Raw genomic sequence first — 21,881 nt, forward strand, 5'->3', positions numbered from 1 at the left:
TGTGGATACAGACTTCTGTTAAATTACTCAGCTACATCCTCTCCACCAGTAATCCAGTGTTGAACAAACGTTCGTAAAAAGAGGAAAAGGGACATCCTCTGCACACCTCCTGAAGAAACTCCTCCCTCATTCCTGCATACTATGGCAAAAATTTGGATGGACAGCCCTAGATTTGGATGGATAGCCCTGGATTTGACTCATCTGCAGACAAGAATCTTGCAGCTCCAATAGATCTACGGTGATTTGTTCTCAGAATGATCTTCTGCTATGGTGCCCTTAGTAAACCTGTTTTTAGGGTACCAGTCATTCATCTTAAGGCTACTAATTCACATCCATGTGAATCCAGACCTGGTTAGAAAAAAAACTAGAGATGAGGTTTCCATGTGGAAATCCAAGTATTGCTATCACCTTTGAGGGAACCATACAGATTGCCTTAAGTCCCATTCCTTCACTATTAATCTGCATCGAAGCATACAAGATGCTAAAAGGAATTATGCCATACCACGATTGTTACTTTGCTAATAATAATATTAATTATCATATGCAACGTTTCCACGTAATAATAAATTTTAAAAAGGCACATTAATAAGTGTTTTTAGTGATGTGTGCATACCACAAGCACTGCATGCAAATTAAGAAAAATGGATTTAACACTAGAATTACAGGTCGACACACATTTGAAGACAAGTGGTTCGTGTCGGATAACAACAGCCACTTGAGGGTCTACTAAAACAGAAAACGATTTTTAATAGATACAATCCTTTTTGTTTTTTCTGTTCTTGTACATCCCTCTATTAGGTTACGCCCTATGTGCTGCAACTATCCCTCCCCAGAAATGGACTAGAATTCTGCCTAGACGCAGTAAACTCACGACAGTGCCAAGTCCTGAAAAACAGAATCCCGAACTATTATAATAGAGAACAACTCTTCTCAACAAGAGAAATCTGGATTCTGTCCAGTGGTTCTCTTATAGAGCTATGTTTACAGATCCAAAGACCAACTGAGCTTAACCGTGCACAACCATCCCACCTTCTAACCGGTGTAGATAAACTCGCCCCACTAAGGCATACGAAAACCATAAGGGAAAATGTTCCGAACAAAGAACACTCGAGAAGGGGCACTCTTTTAGGACGTGCCCTCACTTTTCACCAGTGAACACGCACATTGAGGAGACTAACGGTTAGAAGCCCAGCCAATCCCATGGAATGTCTTAGTCTTAGTCAAAGCATCCAGATTTCATCGAAAGTTTGTGAAAATGTGTAGAAACACAAACCTTCTCTGTCGCAAGAGGCAAGAAATTGTTACAGCAGAATGTCCAACTTGACGTGGGTTCGTAGGGTGAACAACAATGTTATCTCGGTGAACTTCAGACAGTGTTCATGAGAAAAGTCAATAACATATGTCGGATAATGACTTGTATCGTCTCACAAGACCCCTCGATTGATCGTCTCCCATTGTAATGTTGTTGGAGCGAGACAGTACCTTGAGGGAAGAGAGCCTCTTTAATGGTGTAGGTGCATTATGTCTTGATGGCAATGACATCTGAGTCCTTAATGTCTTTACATCCGAATGCTTTTGTTTCAAACCTCTACTTCCTCGAACACTGCAACGAAGGCTGCTTGGACTTCGCTTATTGTCACAAGAAGCACTCGTTCGCATCTGTGAAACCGAAATACAGTATTAAACATACTTTTAGACCTAACAATGCCCAAGCCTGCAAAACTCAGCAACTACAGGATTGTGCAAAGATGACATAAGATATGTGGATGAAATACCTGAACAGTTCCAATACTTCCTTCTTCATCTGAAATGCTACTGTCAATGGCCCCGCCCTGTTTGCGCAGATTTGATCTTGCCCCACCGAGCGGGCAAGAGGCAGAACGAACGCCAGAACTCAATTTCTCACTCTCTACACTTGAAGAACAGTTGGAGCTACAATTTCCAGTTCTGGTCGTCAAAGAAGCTGATGGAGGAAATTCCTCCTTGGTTGACAGCACTGCCTTAATTAGAAATTCAAGGCCATTATCTGAGGATTTTAACGTACACTGTGACAATTCTCGAGTAGCCTCCTTCGTTCTTGATACGAAGGATGCATGTTTCTCAACTTTAGATTTACGCTGTCTCTCCAATCTACACCAATCGCAGACCCAGTTTCCAGTTTCGAGACCCTCTTTCAACGCGGAACAATATCTGCCAAAGACAACAGTTACATCGTCTGAGTCCGAAGCTTCCACTCAGTTAAACCATCACAGAACATACCCAATGACAACATTATATTGGTAGAAGCATTACGATACGGGACTGTTAAAATTGTTGCGGTGATGTCTAAGATCACAACTTAAATCAAGCGCATGGCTTTGGCAGTTGAAACAAAAAGTGCAAATATCAGACATGGGCAATGAAAAGTATCGATAACGCAGTACCTATGCGATAGCAATAAGTAAATAAGAACAATTCTAAGTAGAATAAATGTTCGACGGAGGGATATCCATTACAAATCAGCGCTCCTGCACGACCATAAAAAACGGGAGTATCTGATCACACACTGATGGTGCATCACTCGCTGGTCCAGTTCTTCCCCTCTAATTACAGCACGATTCTTGACTTGAAGCAATCGCCGTGACTCAGAAAAAGGACGCCATACTAGCCAACTAAAACTTCGGTTCTTAAGGACACACCCAAGGGGAATTGAGGATCATGACTTCTGTCAACCAGTTAGAAGATCAATATCGCTATCATGAGAACGATGACAACGATTCAAATGAAATTCAGTTGCAACTCCTCTATCACAGCATTCTCCTATATTCATGAAGATCGTAGCAGACGATTCACATCACTGTAACATGAATTTCTAGCAGTCGGCAATGAAATCGCCGATAAAGAAAATTTATAAGACGAGGTGTGATGCATCTATCTAGGATCCGCCATGATCGACGCCACCGCCGAATATCTAAACATAACACTCCTGTACGCCACTAATACTTAAGGAACAGGAGATTAATTAAATCCAGTGCGAGCTGAAAAGTGCTAGACTAGCAACCACAAGTAGTCCAGATTAACAATACGTAAACCGAAATCTTACAGTTGTCGAAAAATTTGACCGTGAGGCTCAACAGTCATACACTAATTTAGGCAAAAGGAAAGGATAGGTCCAAAGATGTCAGGATTGCAAGGTCTTCGTGAAAATATAAGAACGAGTGATCTCCAGAAGGAAAGAGCACGTACGAGTGCTGAACGCGAACACATGCTTTACATTGCTGGAGTTGATCAGAAAATCCCACATCGCCACACATGCTGCAATCGACCGTGGAGGCCGCCACGCAATCCATGACTGTTCACTTGCTGGTTCAAGGTCACACTTCACTTGTAACTCGTTGCTTCAGCTACCATATTCCTGCTGGTTCATACCGATACTCGTGTCACAGCAAGCTCTATTACAGTAGAAACTTCCGCATCCTGTTCTACAAATCCAACTTCAGTTCGTTTGAAGAAGCGCTGTACGTGTACTTGCTTGTGATTATTTGTTGTAGCGAGCAAGAGTGGCACAGTTGTTTCATGTGTGCTGAGGTTTGGCTGTATGTACACGCTGAAGTGCAGGAATAAGTTCAATGGATTCAGGCGAAGTTGGGAGCTGATTCAAGATGTAGCGCTACCCTAGAATCAGAATTCCTATCAACGCTTGAAGCTAAAACTGCAAAAAATTCAGCTACAGAAAAATGTTGCAACCCAGTGTAAACTGCACGACAGGTCGCGGCAGACGTTCCGTTCGTTTATACAACCACTCCCTACAATAACTACAAGGCAGATGAAATAGGAGATGTGACACTATAAAATCTCACGCAAAAAATGTGATAGAGAAGAATACCGACCATAGAGGACCAGGACTAACATGCAATAACTGATCTATCATCTAACCGCGACCTGAAAATGGTGAGGAAAGGCTTCAACAGTCGTACGTCGTTCTGAAAGAAGAGTCGGCCTCAGTCTAGATTACCCGGTAATGAAGTAGGAACAAACAGCAACTGCGCTAAGTTCGGTACGCACCGTTAAGAAGGACAAGAGACCTTCGACTTAACAATGGTTAAGGCTTGAGCAAAAGGCGGTAGCAACAAAAATCCCAATTATGACGAAAAGCTGCAGGCATGAGACTTCAGAAGGCTAGACACTTGAAATGGAAGATACTAATCACCTCACAGGCCGTTTCAGTGGATCTGCAGGAAATTTCTGAAAAGGTTTACTGTATTAATTCTCTCTTTGGATCGCAGAAACATGCTACACAAGAGTGCGCTTCATAACCTAAGGGCGGAGACTACCAGAGAACATCAACTCTCAGACCTACATGTAACAAGCATTCGGGTGAAACTGATTAGTACTGCAGTCTGCACACCGTTTTGATCTTGACGTAACACGCCTGGACGACGTTCTTCTTGTTCAGAAACGCCGAGGCTGTGTCGGAGGGAGAGGCAGAGAGAGGGAGAGGTAGAGAGCGAGAAGGAGAGGAAGAGGGAAGAGGAGAGGGCGAGGCGGAGCGGGGCGCGCGGGATTGATTGAGAGATTGATGGCAGGCAAGGGTCACCTAAGCACGGATGGAGCCGGAAATTCAGGAAGGCCAGCCGCAGCAAAGCACAACGAATCTCTTGGCTGTTGACACATACCACGGATGGATAAACATACACCCGAAATCCCACACTCATCAAACCCCAAGAGGCAGGGGGGATCTTATCTCCTCTACCTTCTCTCCTCCTCCTCCTCCTCCTCAGCAATTGCATGCAGCAGCGCCTAACTAACATTGGCAGTGCGTTGTCCTGTGGCGGCCTGCAAAATTAGTAAGAGTGCTTTGCTTAATCAGCGGCTGCCCTGCAACAACCCCCCTCGGTAATCACTCCAGCCGCACACCATCATCTCACATAAGCAGCCACGGAGAAAGAATGAATGAAAAAAAAGAGAGAGCAAGGGCGAGGGACACTTTTAGAGAGAGTTGGAAAGAGATAATAGGGGAGAAAAGAGTAGGCGGCCATTAAACCTTCGCCATCATGTCTGCAGAAGCCACCGCTCACACACACCCACACACACTCTCTCTCTCCTTGTGTCTGTCTGTCTGTCTCTGTGTCTGTCTCTGTGACGCACTTTCTAAGTTATTCAACGCGAGGTTGAGTTGTCAGACCCCCCCCCCTCCCTCAATACCTTTAACTGCTTCACATTAACTACGTTCCCGTTCCCCTCATCAGAGAGAGCATCACTGTATTATATATATATATATATACACACACACACATTTGAGAAAAAACCAAATATTGAAAAAGTGAACACGGTAAGAAGGAAGGAGAGAGAAAGTATAAATAAAAAAATATAAGGACTAACAGAAATTATAAATTTAATATGTTATCATAATTTAACATACATATGATAAAAAGTTCAAAATTTGATTAAATAAATTGTTAAAATTGTTAAAAATTATATTATATTAAAAAATCATTACCCAATTTTAATATAATATTGTATATGCTTTGAATGTCTTTATAATTTATAACAAAATAGCAACTTAAGATGCAAAGAAAAATAAAATAACATAAAAGAATATATGCATAATTATATTCATACATAAATATAAATATGTGTGTCCAACTCTCCAATTGCTCTACATAGCAATTAAACTAATCACATTTAGGACTCTCTTGAAATACATTAAACTTTTACAAATACATTAAACTTTAATATTAAAAAATATATAAATATTATTTATATTAATAATCATATTCATATTTTATTATAGTGGTTATAATTTTATTTTTAATAATAAAATCAAACTAAAATATATATAACATATTAACTATTTAATTCCATTTTTTCACCAGCATGCTATGGAAATAACTTAGTGAAGTTAGGCCAGGCCTCGTTGTAGTATCTAAATAAAGCATGTATAAAGCAGTCATTGTCAAGGATAAGAACATGATAAAGACAAATAAACAAGTGAGACTTCTCTCATAGAAAGATGACAAAATAGAAATAACTTGATATATATATTAAAAAAGAAATTAGAATGGCTATTGCCAAAAGCCAAGAAAACTAGAGACCCTTGAAACTAGACTAAAAGCAAGAAGAGAGTTAACAAGAGTGAAGAAGGCTTCACTCTTGTCTCTATGTATACTATCTAACCAGGGGCTATGTGGCGACGTTCTATAGGACCTCCAATATGTATTGACTTTGTAGGATACATGCCTTGACTTACAAGGCAAGTTTTTCTACATGTGGGCCACATAGTTAGCTTAGTCTTCAAGTTAACAATATGTATGGCACATGGTCAACTTATTGACCACGTTTCTAATTCCAAAAAGTCAATTAAAGACACCTATAAAATCAAAGTAGTGTCTATAAAGCTTCTAGGAAGCTTCCATATCAAATACTATAGAATTAACATACTTTTACCTACTTTTACTTACTTCTACTTATTCATACATGTAATTATTGGCTTACATGCATATATTCGTGACAACCATATAGCATTGGATTTGGCACTTGTCAACAGCCTAGCAACATCACATTTGAGACCTATCAGGATTGTTGATAGCTAATATATCAGACACCATGGAGCTACCTCTTATAGGTTCATTGGGGCCCATTCTTGGCCTCACCTTTTTCTAGAGAGCAAATTAACATCAATAGATGGAGACTATGATGAGGCCACCCTAACTTATATGCTATGCTGCCATGCCATTTACCAATCTTGCATCCTCATTGATGCCAACTAGTAGTAATGCTCTAAATTTCTACAAAACCTTTGATGAATCTACAAAGATTTTGATATTATTTTAAGGTAGTTTAGTGTGTGATTTAAATGCTTTTCTTTTCCAATATTTCTATACAATTATACTTGAAAAATCAATCTACAATAAGATTAGAATAAAAATAAGCTTTACCATAATTAAAAATTCTAAGGATCTATATAAGCAAGGAGACTTAAAACAAGTCTGCTGCTAAATCTCAATTACTATTACATTGACTTAATCTCCATACAAATAAAAAGAATGTCTCTATTATGTTAAGGCCTCGACTTAAGTACATGAAAATATCATCATGTCCTTTATTTATCTTCATCCAAACTTCTAATCTTCCATTTGTCTTCCAATTCTTGTCATGCCATTGGTTAGTGTATTTTTTTTTATTTGTTTTGTGATTATAGATATGTATAATTTTGGATTAAAATTATTATAAGTTTAAATCTATATAACTTTATTAAAAAATAAATAATCTAAATTTTTTGTTTGAAACAAAAATATAAGATGAAAAGGATATATGTAACTAAGATCATAAAGAAATCTATTGGATATTTTAAATATTAAGATTATAGAATTCTTCCATTAAAGATTCTTAACAATAAAAATCAACAAGAGGTCTTTAAGACCATATTACACACCAATAGAACTACAAAAATATAATTTGTTTCTAAAAATTGAACTTATTTTTATTATTTTACTTAAATATTATGATTGTCTTTGATAACAAATTCATAGAAGCATTTTCAAAATATTCCTAGCCTTGTAAGTAAAACATCAAACACAAAAGAAAATGACACAATGTTTTGTCTTCTTAACTATAATTTTTTTTGTTGATTACTTTATAACATAAAAACTTCATTCTTTTTCCAATGTTTCGTTCTCTATAAAATGATTATTTTTTGTATTATTTTTTTATCACATGAAGTTACTAATTTTTATGCCTTAGGAAATATTTTATTTTTTTATTTGTTTTTATTCTTTCTTAATTGTATTAAGTTCATATGGCAAAACAAACACCATATTAAATTAAAAATAATCTACTTACAAAATAAAAGTTATAGATGTCCAAAAAATAATAAATAAAAATATTCTAAAAATAATATTGATAATATATATATATATATATATATATATATATATTGAAATATTCTTTAATTAGATGGTGATATAAGTTAAGTGTATTGAATATATGTCAAAGATATGAATTTCAAAGAAGTAAAAGATCAAGGCATTCTTATGTCACTCAAAAAGACTAAACATTTATTGAAAGATGATATAATATTAAACTAAAATGGCTTTTTCTAAATACAAGAAGACTAAAAAGTCTTGAAACAAGACTAAAGACTAGAAAAGAGTTGACAAGAAAGAAGAAGACTTCACTCTTGCCTCCATAAATGCTATCTAACTAAGAGCTACATAGAAATATTCTATAGGACTTCTAACATGTGTTGACTTTGCAAGATACATATCTTAACTTGCAAGGCAAGTTTTTTATATATGTGTGACATATAATTAATTTTTTGACCAAGTTTTTAACCTTCTAATCAACTACAAATACATATAAAGTCAAAACTGCATCTATAAAGCTTCTGAGAAGCTTTTATAGATGATATTATGAAATTAATCTATTTTTATCAATTTCTAGCTAATTGTATAGGTAATTATTGGAGTAGATATGTAGGTCTATGACAATACATTAAGATTTTGATTATATATATATATATATATACATGTTTAAATACTTACAACTTTATGTATAGAATTAAACATATTATGTATAGAATTAAACATAGTATTATTTTTATTAAATTTATTATACTTATAATTATATATATATATATACATGCATGAATAAAAATATAAGTATGTAAATATTTTTATTATTTTTTAATAAATAAAAAAACTTTAATATCTAAATTTTTCCTTTTATGTTTATATTTAGTACTAAGGAAATAATAAATTATTTCAATGTAAAGTGTTAACCAAAATTCCAAGTATCAGATTTCTTTGTTAGTAAGATAGTAAAAGAATAAAAAAATGTTAAAAATAACAGTTACCTTTATCGTACTTTCAAAATAATGTCAAAAATACTAATTCAGAGATTGATATATTCCATTGATTTCTAAAATGATTGCTTTAGTTATTTTGGAAAGCTTCAATTTATACGAAATTAATAAGTAAATAGAATTTTCTCGCTTACTTTCAGTTACAATAAATTTATGTATTTCACTTGTTTTTAAATCTGATGTTTCAATTAAAAGATTATGTTTTAAATTTGTATGTGTTGATTATAAAGTCTCCTCTCTGTTGGTATAACCTTAGTAAAGGCAGGAGATTTACAATGTGCAGCCTATCCCTAAAGGGCAAGAAATGCAAAGAAAAGTAGGAAAACCACACACATACACAAACATATATATATATATATATATATATATATGTATAATCAAGTAAATACATAAGATAGTCATTCCATTAAAGGAGAGAACTCATCCCTTCTCTCCTTTCCTCATGTACATAGCCTTTCTTTCATATTCCCTCTTCACCACACTTTATATCGAAGCCCTCATCTGTTACTCTCTTCCATATGCATGCATTACTTCTCCATTCCTCATCCACCCTCCTTTCAAGTAAAAATCTCATTGTGGGTGTCTCTTTCACCTTAACAATGGTGTGGCCCAGAAAGTGTGCACACACACTCTCCCTCCACAAAACACTTTACAGTAGTTCTTCACAACTTGCACTCTTGAACATGTAATAAACAAATAAACAAATGAATTAAATAAAGAATGCTGATTCAGCTGCTGCTGCTATTTTAGGGAGGAGAGAGAGAAAGGGAGCAGCACTCCCAGCACTACTACTACTACTGATCATCATCATTGTGATGCAATAGGAATCAGTTTAGAAAAAGGAAGCAGACAAAACGAAACTAAACAAACAGACAGACAAAGAGGGAACATACTACAATTCCACACTCCACAACAACAACAACAACAAAAACCATAAACAAATATAATAAGTCAATCAATATAAGAATATATCTCTCTCTCTCTCTCTCTGTATGTGTGTGTGTGTATGTATATTCTCTTCTATTGCTACTCCCCAAACCTGGCATTGCACTATATCTTTCCTTCCTTCTCCTCCCCCACTTGTAGTAGCAGCAGTGGTAGTAAGTAATAACAACATTACAAGCAGTAGTAGTAGTCGTCGTAATAGTGGTTGGATGGATGAAAAATATATAGATGAACACATTTAGGGGGTACAAATATCAATACCAATGCAGTCAGTGAGTCAGTAAGTCAGTCAACGGTAGGCCACGTCATCCCTACCTCAGAAACAACAATCCGCCTCCAATGCTGCCGGCCAAACTACCGTGAAGACTTGAGGGGATGGTTCACATAAATGTACATATATACTCTTATATGTACATATGTACATTATATACAATCATCCATCCGCGTGTACAAATACATGCAGATGACGTGCCCGCACTGTACCGTGGGGAAGGGTCCAGGAAAGGGGAGCTAGCTGTCGGTTGTGAAGGAGGGGCGGATAGTGTGACACTTACTTCACTGTTCCTTTGGCTGCTGTTGCCGGGGGACCTCTAGCTCCCTCACTCCTCCTTTGTTTGGTCCATGCATGCCTTCGGGTTTGAATGTGGCTTGTAAGGTGCACAGGAGGAGTGTGGAATGTAAAAGAAGGGGGGCGTGGAGTCACACTTTCGAAGACGAGCTTTTAATGCGGCTCCAAACTGTGGGGCGAAAACAAACAAAAGCGACGATCCTGGTGCGAAAATCTGCTCAGTGCCCCGCTTTGAACGGCTTCCCAAATTTGGGGCATTCGGGAACGGGTTCCGGGTCCCCTTCGCCCTCTTCAGTTCACATCACAATTGGATTTTGACGTCTGCGCACGGGCGTGTGAATGTCAAAGTTGCTTGACTGCATAAGTTTCCAGATTTGTGGATTTTACCTCATCCCGAAAAGGAGCCGAATTCTCAACATCGGGTAAAGGTGAGAAGTAAGCTTGGAATGCTGTAACTGCTCACTGGCTTTATTTCGTTTAAGTCAAAGACAACATGAATCCTTTTTCCCGGAGTTTCACTGTGATCATGCGAGCCAATGTTGTACGCTTCGTAGCTGAAGGGCATGGGTATTTTTTCTCACCAAGATATCATTTATGTCTGAAATGTGTGCGTCCAACTGTATAATAACACAGCAGCACCTTTCGGGAAGTTCGAGAACAAACCACCCTGAAGAAGAATAATTTTATTTTAATAATTAAAATAATAACATTAAAATATAATAAAAAATTAGTGTAAAGTAGAGGAGAGAGAAAAAGGCCAAAGAGCGAGCACAGAAGTGGCCGGCTGGTACAGAGCAGAAGCACGAGTAAAGAGAGAGAGAGGCACATTGCAGAAATGTGCTTGGTGGCCCAGGCAGAATTCTTCAACAGAGAATCCGAGATTCTTACACGTGAAAGACCAGGGATAAAAGGAGCCAAAAAAGAGAGCCCCGATGATCATCGCCCTCTCGCAGAAGCCAATAATTCCACTGCCCTGGCTCTGGTTTCTGGCGCTGGAGAAGGGATCCCTCACGAAGAAACAAGAATGCCAGGGGCAAGCAAGGAAGGGCACGAGGCTTCTCTCTCCTTCCTCCCCCGTCCTCCTCCCCTTCCCCTCACTCTGTCTGACAACCCACAACGGCTGGCGGTGCGACATTCGACCCCTCCTCTGCCACGTTCAGCCAGTGCGATGGCAGCAGCAGCTCTCCTTTGTCATGGCGCGGACGAGGGTTTGCTTTTGCTGCTCTCTTCCTCCTCATGCCCTCGAACATTCTTTCTATTCTCCTGCGATTGTGGGTATAAATTCTCTGTGGTTCCTCTGCAGCATTGATGCACCGCCATAGCGTGAAAACGTGGGCAACCACAAATGCGGTGCCAGACTTTGGCTGAATCAGTCGACTCGGCAAAGTTGCCTTTTCCGGCAGCTAAAAGGCCACGATGTGGGGGTTTGTACGGTGGATTAGGGTTGCGGGTTTATCACTCACTCTGCTGCAGGTCATGAGCTTCTTGAACTCATGGAGTTTCTGCGCGACTAATTTGGGACAACCATTGGTTGTGAAATTGCATCTTTTTAGTGTTAACTAATTCTAGCATTAAGCATTTTGAAAAATAATTCCTTTAAAGAATCATCTCATTCAGCTGTTTATTTGAACATGTGAGCATATGTATGCACACACATTAGAATCTCATGTTATTGTGCTCAAGTTTTAAATTTGGATGAGATTCTTTCAAATCATAAAAACATAAAATTATTAATAAAGTTAATATTGCAAATCCACTACACACAAGTGTTACATGTTTAAGTAGCTCTTTTTCTTCTTTTTTAAAAAAATGGCTAGTCATGAAGTAAAAACACATGTATCTATCTACTTCAATAGATTCTATTTAATGAAGTTTTGCAACCTTTCAACAAAGCTTCATGTAAATTGTTTTTGGAAGATGAACTGTTGCTATTTTTGAACATATAATTGCTAGAAAAGAAGTTTGATTTTTATCTTAGTGGATTGGTTAAGTTACAATTGTTAAAGGATATTCAAATCATTTGTGACAAAAGTTGAATCATGTAGAGATGTTAAACTTTAGTGGTCAAGGGATTGAAAATTTTACACATATATTTCGACATTTATATGTGTGTATATATATATATATACACATATTTCGACATTTGTATGTGTATATATATATATATATATATATATACACACATATTTCGACATTTGTATGTGTATATATATATATATATATATACACACATATTTCGACATTTGTATGTGTATATATATATATATATATATATATAGGGTATTGCTAATGCCACCACATTTTATTTATATTGCTACTGCAATGCACCACCCATTCAATGTATTTTTTAGTTGTTTTTTCTTCCGATCAAAACAATTGTCCAATTAAATGGTTTGTGAGGTGCTGAACAAAAAAAATTGATTGATTTGAAAGGTTTTGAACAAAGGTGATATGTGGTGACAATAACAATATTATATATATACATATATATTTGTAAAATTAAACAGTTGTGTGCTTTGTCACAATATTCTATATTACTTGTAATGGTAACAAGAAAGAAAAAATAGAACATTTTTAAAAAAATTGATAAAATCAAAAATCAACAAACATTCATAACTTCTTCAACATTTATTGATTTATGTATATACAAAGACTAAAAATATGCTTCAATCCAAAACCATACAAGAATGTCCAGTGGCATTTCATATTTGATTTCCATTGCATTATTACAATCATGCTTGTGTTCTAATCTATATTCAGTTATATTTATATTTACATCTTTTATATTTAGTATTAAATTTTAAATCTAGTTTATGTACAATATTTATTTAAAATTACATTCTAATTATTTGTTAATTTTTAATGATTTATTACAATATCGTGTATTATTAAACATAACTTGCTTTACCATATTATTCACATAGGCCCTTAATGCTTGTGTGTATACCCATTGTGTTTTTGTTTAGTTTATTATTTTATTTTCCTTCTTTGTATATAAGTGTGTGTGTGTGTATATATATATATATATATTTACACACCTATATTAATCAGACATCAAGAGATTCACATTGACTATGTGGTCTAAATCATAGATTGGTAAAGAAGAAGTTACTATGTGTATTTCTCTTGTAAATATCTATATTGGATATTGGTATTATCACATTTTGAAATTTACTGGTTTAAAATAATTCAATAATAAATATATATTAGTATATATCGAAATTTAAAATTTACACTATTATATTCTAAAAACATAACGTAGTGATTGAATATTGCAAAGGTCATAGAGATTTTTACATGTCACATGTTAATAAAAGAGGAAGAAATAGGAATTATTGTGTTTGTGAGAAAACTACATGGCATTTAATAAATATACATGTTTTTATCTGTAAACTATTTATTGAATGTCCTTAAAAACTAATCACACTTTCATCCGTTTTGATGAACTTAATTGGAACAAACATTTTAGGAATCTATTGAAATTAGTAAATTAATAAAATCATATATATATATATATAGTTAGTTAGTTAGTTAGTTAGTTAGTTAGTTAGTTAGTTAGCTAGTTAGTTAGTTAGTTAGTTCTAGAGACCTATCTCCAAAAGACTATGTAGACATGGGTACTGGTGTTTAAAAATGTTTCTTGCACAAAGAACATCTGTGATTCTTTAGAAAATTTGGACACAAAAAATTAAATTGATAAAATAATAAAAAATACATTGCTTGTGAGTGACACCTAATAGTCTTATTTGATTTTCTTTTTATGCAACCAACACACAAGGGTTACAAAATGGATTACTTGTTGGGATATGACATTGGACGAGTGTAACATCCTTTTGGTTGAGGGGGTGTTCCTCTTACAAAAAAAAAACATCATCAGTGGTGGCACCAATAACATGCCTATGGATGAATGGATGGATGGATGGATGGATGGATGAAAACTATTTGAGGTGGTGGTGGATGATACCCAAGCTCTATTGTGTCAGCCCTGTCTTAACAACCCTCATTACTTCCCTTGGATCCCCAGCAAATGGCCTCCTCCATATAACACACACAATTGTGATTAGCCTTATGATTAGTACAATGCCCATTTCATCACAATCAGCTGCTGCACACCCTAATTAGTACCAGAAGCTGGCCATGATTAGCCACCCTGATTCTGATCACTATTGAGTACCCATCACCACCATACAAGCTATGCAAATGATTGGAACTTATTTCTGTAGTGGCCTGTAAACTATACTTCCATATATATATATATATATAGATATATATATTTTGTTTTTTTGGTTCCTTCAATATACAAAGTTGTTGTGCACATAATCTCTATATGACAGTAAAATGGGTGTTTGTGTTTTATCATGTGGGGGATTGTTTAGAATGGTTGATGGGAATGGGAAGGAGTAGTAGCCCCTCTCAAGTCATGTGCACTTACTTGTGAGGTCATCCACATGCATGAATGAACATACAACATATGTATTTCATTTTCAAAATTATGTCTGTTTATTTTTTGGTGAAACAAGAGACCTCCCATGTTGAAGAGATGGTTAGAAGGGATTTTAAGCCTCTTTTATTTATTTATTTATTTATTTATTATTGGATGAGCAGATCAAAATTATCACAACCCTTGCTACACCTTCATCTCAAATTCCTCTTGTAATCATCATTAAATTTATGTATTTCTTTTCCACTTCCAGCATTTGTATCCAGTGAATCACACTTCATCATGAATCCCCAATCGGAAATAGTTTTATTGTCCGTCAATGCTTGTGAATGCAGACACCAATGGCCTTTCCTTGTTGTGAACCTAACTCAGTCAAAGCAATCTGTGTTTGTGCTGCACTTTAAGAAAAAGCTGTCTTTAGCAGTGCCTTTGATTGGTTGAAGGATGTGGGTGTGAAGAGAATATCTGAACAAAGGTCCACAATCCCCCAAAAACTACACCAGAGAATGGTTGGTTAGCACCAAAAAAAGCACCTGCCAGTTTGAATCCTAACTTAGCCTCATGGATTTTGCACAGAGCTGCATGACCCGTTTGTACTTGGATTAGAGGGTATGACCTCTGCAGAAGTGAAACCAGAAAACAGAGAACAGAAGAAATAAGAAGACAAAACAAAAATAGAAACAAACTGTCTGAACAAGTTGGAGGGCAAACAAAAGAAAATGTCAAAGTTTGGCAAAGTAATGGGCTCTCTCTCTCTCTGTGTGGAAGAAGAAGAAGAAGAAAGAGAGAGAGAGGCTTGAAGAAGGCCTTGACCAGCATGATTCTCACACCCTATGCAGGGAATCAATCAAGGTTTCTTCATTGACTGGGTAGTATGAACTTTTATTCTTCTCGTTTTATTGTTGTCTCATTGCATGTTTGTATGTGAGTTGGAGGTGATCCAATTGGATCTGTTGAAATGTGCTTCTTTTTTTGGGGTGGGTGTCATCCATCCTTCTTCTTTTGAGGCATCCAGTGCTAATTCTCATAATTTTATTTATGTATGCCACATTTCCTTTCTAGGAAGGAACCCCATGAGATATAGGCCCTGTTCTCATACTTATCTAAACAATACAAACACACACACACATATATATATATATATATATATATATATATAAAAGGGTATTTCAAGTTGATTTTGAATATTAATTTATTTTAAGAATATTAGTTTTTCACTTGATATAGAAAATTTTATATGTGTTAAATTTTGAACTTTAATATAGCCCAGTTGGGTTTATTAAAAATTACATCCATCAATAACTATACATTAATGAAAAATAAATAGAAAATAAACTTAAGTGATTAGTTAGGAGCCTCACAGCGTTGACATAAGTTTTTATCTTATTTTCTATGGTATAATAAAGATTGGAAAAACAAAAATCATTTTAATAGTAAAATATTTTGAAGTTTTATTGGAAGGATCAGACATAAATAACAGTATGTAACAATTTTAAGCATTTTCCTTCAATGTACATCCAGCAAAGTTTTAATGTAACAAACTTGCGGGAGTTTAAATTAGTGGGTTTTGATTATGCAATTTCTTACATGAATGAAATAAGAACAAAATTTAAAAATAATTACCAAAAGGAATATGAGGGGAAAAAAATCCAAAAAATCATAAATAAATATTTAAGGAGTATTACATAAAATCCACATGTTGTAAGTTATAGACCATATCCCTCACACCCTTCTCTTGAAAAAGGATTGCATGTTTTAATGTCTTGTATATGTGATATATCATAATATATATAGAGAGATAAACAATTAAAGGACAAACAATAAGGATGCAAATTGCTTGTCTCAATATAATTCAATCGTTTGTGGTAGGTAATTTATATATTTATTTGATGTAGTATATGTATATGTATATATATAATTGCATTCATCACTATTGCAAAGAATGATAAAATTATTAGAATTTACAAATTGTTCCATGTCTTGGAGAAACCACCATTATGTCAACTATTTGTTGTGTTGATTGTGGAGTGGGCACCGACCCACTTTGGTAGAGCACAAATGCTTGGTAACAAATAAATAAATATAATGATAATAATGATAATAATAATAAAATAAAACATCAAAGAGTTGTCCCATGTCTCAATAAATCCCCTGATTTTGAGAATTCCAACGTCAACTTCTGACATAACCCTTTGGGTTTCAAAGAGCTTATCAACCACAGTACCCAACACTGAAAAATGAAACAAACCCTGAGTGTTTTGGAGTTATAACTTCATACACAACATTATGAAGAAGTGGATAAACTTAGTGGGTTTCTGGAATTGAATTGAACATTTCTTTGCTAAATTGAAACTCAATTCTAGCTCCTCCCCAAAAATTTGTAATAACCCAGAAGTAGAATATCCATATTTTTTTAGTATTTAGGAAGATCTGTTTTCTAAGCCAGCATCATCTCAGTTACTATGATGATTGATTTTTTTATTTTTTATTATTTTTACTTTTAAAATTTTAATAGTTATTGATTTGTTTCTTACTAGATCATAAGAAGTTGAACTCCCTTGCTAATATTTTAATAATTTCTAATGTGCTTACAAGGTGTTTGGAGGTTGTTTTTCAAGTCTCCAAGTTATGGTATGAGATTCTAACCTTTGGAGGTCGTGGATTGCAAGTTCAAAAGAGTTGCCAATCATGCATGCAATGTACCTAGCAAGTCACATTTAACCTAAATTTTAGAAAATCATTTCATATTTCTTTTTGTTCTAGCATCATTATTGAATTAATTTGGCTATTTTGAGCCAACTTGCTTAACCAAATTGTATCAATCCATACCATACAGCTTTTTCTACTCTTTTACTTGTCCAATTTTCTTAACTGAAGAAGTTGTCATTTTTTTGATCCCCATTAACTCAGATGTATGTTCCTATCTTCAATGGCTATGAAACTTTTGCATCATTTAGACTCTAAAATTCTTTGTCACAAATCGTTTGCTGAAAATATAGCATTGATCATGGCCCTTGAGGATGCCATCTTAAACTAAAAGTGAAGAATAGACTAGACTCCTTTCCTATGTTCTTTAAGCACCCAAACACTCCAAAATTCAACAGAGCATAATTTAATACAACTATTCCCAACATAAAAAAATAAATACATTCAAAGTCCACATTAAACACCAAAATTATCTAAATTACTTGTCAAAATATAAATGTTCAGTAGTATTTTATTGCAGTGATTGCAGTGGTGGTGATTCAACCTACTAAATATCAAATCCAAAATATCACTGTTCAAACTTTATTACCCTCTGATATTCAAAAAGGGAAGAGAGTTGAGGCACGCAATGCAATTTTTGATAATTGATCTACCTCTCTTTTGATATTTTGATTTCAAAATCACCCACCTTGTGAGGTAGCTAATACTTGTCAAAATATCATGGGATACTTGGAGAAAATACCACAAGTGAAATGTCACCTGAAAAGGCCATGTTTGAAACCCCCTAATATGTAGATTTTTTTTGTAGGCAATACTTGTCAAAAGCATGGTTGTTTTTGTGAAGTAAATTGTCCATTTTTAGGAGGGTTGGCAGTTTTGGCATTTTTATGGTTGGTGAATCTACTTTCACAGATCTTTACTGGGTAGACTCAATATCTTAGATATTTCTGGTATTATTTGTGTGTTAGAATAATGTCTTTAATGCGAGCACGCATCTCAAAGTGGCATGATGCTAAAGGCGACTGTGCAGCAGCTCAAACTCTACATAAATGCATGGGAAGGATTCAATGAGGGTAATGTCTGCAGCATAATGTGAAGTGGCAGTCAAATATGCTCTCTCACCATCTCTTTTAACTCATCAACTTGTCCCCCATAGCACTGCAAACATTTCAGGGCTTTGACAATGGCTGACAACCCTCAGTTTCTTCTCTTCAGATTCATGCAGTTCCTTGCCTACCCTACCCACATTCACTGCCAGTTTTTCAGTGTTTTAATAATTCTATTTTGCATTCTTTTGTTTGTCTATATGCATGTATGTGTACGCATGAAAAAAGATCATCGTACTTTACTTCTTTGATAAATCTAGGTTTTTCTTTCTCATGTTGACCTCATTAATTTTGGGCTTAGAGTAGAATTGCTTCTTTGATGATGAGGCATGAGTGAGCCATCTCAAGTACCTCTTGTGTTGGACACAACCTGATTATGTCAAGTCCATCACATGAGTCTTAATAACAAAACCCTGGATCCTATGCCCTGACAAATTATTTTTATGGAATATTTGAGTGTATTACATGAACTATTTTTTTTTTCCCTTCTCTTTAGCTGCACAGAGTCCTTATGGGCTGCAGTTTAAAATCAACTTTAGATTGTTATTACTGGTACATTTTATATTTTTATATTTTGTTGAAAGTGACAAATATTCATTAAACAGTTTAATATGTGACTATTCTAATTTAGATGTCTACACACTTATAAATAAATGAATCAGTAAATAAATAAAACCAGAGTAGCTTCAACATACATATTTCTATGCATCAATAGCTTATTTTGCTTAATTTGGATGCATTAAGATGTTAAAATGGCATATCGAAAAATCATTCATTGTTCAAGATTAACCAAATGAAAAAGTTGGTATAACTTTCATGATTCCGAATTGTGTAAGCGTTTTAAAATTTTGATGTAGCAAACAAATAATGTTAAATCTCATATGTGAAACTGGAAGTGAAGAATGAAGTCTAAATAATCAGTAATGTTTAGTTTATGATTTTGGATAATGCAATTCAGAGATGTAAAAGCAAGGCCAACTGAATATTTTGATGAAGTATATTTATAAAATATGAATTTATTTATGAAATATTCAATATTTTTTCATTCTATCATGTTATTTAAAATGAAACATGTTTATAAAGTATGAAGGTACCAGAATGACAATTGCCAATAGAAAAGACACAAGAAATTCTTGTACAAGAAAAATTATGAGTGATTATGATTTTTTGTCTCATCAATCAAAATCTGTATAACAAAAACTATAGATATTCAAAATAAATCAACAATGCATTTACCAAAATTAAAAAGTAAAAGAACTGAACACAAAAGAAAATTTAATTAATTGCATATTACAAATAAAAGTAGAAATTTTAAAAAATCATGCACTCCACAAGAAAAAGGAGTAAAAGTTGTGTCTGTGAGATAGAACTATTAAAGATGTAAATAAGTTTAATGTAACAGATGCCAATTGTAATTAAAAAATACCATTTTTTTTAATAATGCAAAGAACATAAATACAAAATGTAAAGACCCCATTACATTCAATTGGATGAATAAGATAACTACTATTTTAATACAATAAATCCTAAATTTGAAACATGTTCCTTTGATGAAAACTTTTGACTCTTATTTGTATAAAGATAGTTGCTAAAATTCCTTTTTTAGATGTTGCAGCTCAGCAAAGGATTATGTGGTATATATTTGTTTTTGTTTTTATATTTTTGAATCTTTTCATTTGTATCTTTGGAAACAAACTGAAACTTAATTCTTTGACACTAAATATTAGATCTCATATTAGTGGACTTGTGGTATGCAACAGAAAAAAAGAAAAAAAGAAAAAAATATATGTATTTTAATTCTCTAAATCCTTTGTATCCAGATGATGAGTTCATGTGTAGTTGTGTCATAGAACTTTTACTCTCACAAAACATTTCCCCTATTCTTTTCTGCATTTGTTGATTATAAAAATAGAATACATAAATTATGTTGAGTTAATTTTTTAAAATTATCAGATCCAATATGAGACATTCTAATTAAAAGTCACATGTCAACAATATTTTGTGTGCAACAGATTGCAATAATTGTTGCAATAAAATATGTTAATAAATTTTGATATATTGAGATTGTTATATAAAAGTACAAGAACATGATAGATCCTACAAAATCATTGAACGTTTGTGTTATTCCACTGCAACAACTAAACTCAAGGAGAAAAAAAAATTAAACAATTACAAAATAAAACTAACATGCCCAAAATTTTATAAAACTGAATATGTTCATAATTTTCCTAATACAAAATTGGAGATTTGGTGGTTTTCTGAAATACCATGATTTTTTTTAAAAAATAAAATAAAAATGAAAACAAAAAAAACAATAAAAAGGTATCATGTTCCTGTTCATACTTTGATTGAATCTTGAAAGGTTCGTTTACTTCATTTCAGGTTTACATGAAGTAATAAGAAGACTTAAACAAAAAAAACAAAAATAAAAAAATAAATACTCTATTTTGAAATAAAAAACAAATGGTCAGCACACCCAACTGCAAAATCCTGACATATTGTCAGTGAGTGTTCTAGTCGACACTCACTGACTTTGGGTGGTTACCACCAACCTCCTCTACAAACTTGCAAAGAAGCTTGCTTTTGTGTCAACTACTCTTCCATTTTTGTATTTTTGTATTTTTTTTTTTTAGGGTTGCCTTTGGCTGGGCTGTAGTAGTAGTAGTACTCCATGAGACTGGACAAAGAGGAGGTTTTTGGTGTGGTCCCAGCGACCGTGCTGATGGGGAAGCTTCACCTGGCTGGCTGGCTGCAAGCTTGCAAGGATTCTCCTGGAAAGCATTACGAGGAAAGCATGCTCATCAGAAGAAGAAGAAGGAGAAGAAGAAGGAGAACTAATAGTGTGACCAAGGCATGGTGGTGGGGGGACTCTATCCATCAATAATAATAATATTTTCATTCATTCATTCACCCACATACTATTATACATTTATTTATCCACGCACTGACTCTCTCTCTTTGTTTGTTTGTATGTTTGAATGTTTGTTTTTGTTTTGTTTTTTGTTTTTTTGTTTTTTTTTATTGCTCACTGGCAGTGAGTCCCCACCCACTTTATCATCCCCACCATCATCATCCTCTTCTTCCTTTCCTTCCTCTCGGCGTTGTTTGTTACTGACTGACTGACTGACTGACTGACTGTGAGTGTGTGTGGGTTGTGGTCCATTGCAGCGGGTACCGCCCATGCGAGGCACTGAGAGCACAGCCACCTCTTGGTCACACTCCACAATTACATACTATAAGAAGAAAGTCCACTGGAAACGAGTTCATGAGCAG

General features: G+C 34.6%; 1 protein-coding gene across 6 annotated transcripts; it reads right to left on the reverse strand.

The window, feature by feature from the left end:
- Positions 1-632: 632 nt before the first annotated feature.
- LOC112276722 (uncharacterized) lies at positions 633-5,178 on the reverse strand. 6 transcript variants are annotated; one of them, XM_024508339.3, is made up of 5 exons: positions 5,024-5,178; positions 4,733-4,815; positions 3,226-3,394; positions 1,776-2,190; positions 633-1,659 (listed from the first exon to the last, which is right to left on the reverse strand). In XM_024508339.3, exons 3-5 carry the CDS (start codon positions 3,327-3,329, stop codon positions 1,390-1,392), a joined length of 789 nt encoding a protein of 262 aa, XP_024364107.1. In that variant the 5' UTR covers positions 3,330-3,394; positions 4,733-4,815; positions 5,024-5,178; the 3' UTR covers positions 633-1,389. The 6 variants fall into 6 exon arrangements, with proteins under 6 accessions (XP_024364107.1, XP_024364105.1, XP_073387168.1 ...); XM_024508337.3 differs by having other exon boundaries at positions 3,226-3,586; XM_073531067.2 differs by having other exon boundaries at positions 3,226-4,815.
- Between the last annotated feature and the right edge of the window lie 16,703 nt (positions 5,179-21,881).

The sequence above is a fragment of the Physcomitrium patens genome, chromosome 24 (assembly GCF_059467195.1).
Source record: "Physcomitrium patens ecotype Gransden chromosome 24, ASM5946719v1, whole genome shotgun sequence".
In the NCBI taxonomy this organism is placed as follows: domain Eukaryota; kingdom Viridiplantae; phylum Streptophyta; class Bryopsida; order Funariales; family Funariaceae; genus Physcomitrium; species Physcomitrium patens.

Bases quoted from the DNA above. Each gene is read 5' to 3' on its own strand.
- LOC112276722 (XM_024508339.3), bottom strand. From the start codon at position 3,329: ATGGATTGCGTGGCGGCCTCCACGGTCGATTGCAGCATGTGTGGCGAT. The intron at 2,191-3,225 runs GTACGTGCTCTT...TGTCTTTGGCAG, and splicing joins TGTGTTCGCGTTCAGCACTC to ATATTGTTCCGCGTTGAAAG. The intron at 1,660-1,775 runs GTATTTCATCCA...TCGGTTTCACAG, and splicing joins GAAGTATTGGAACTGTTCAG to ATGCGAACGAGTGCTTCTTG.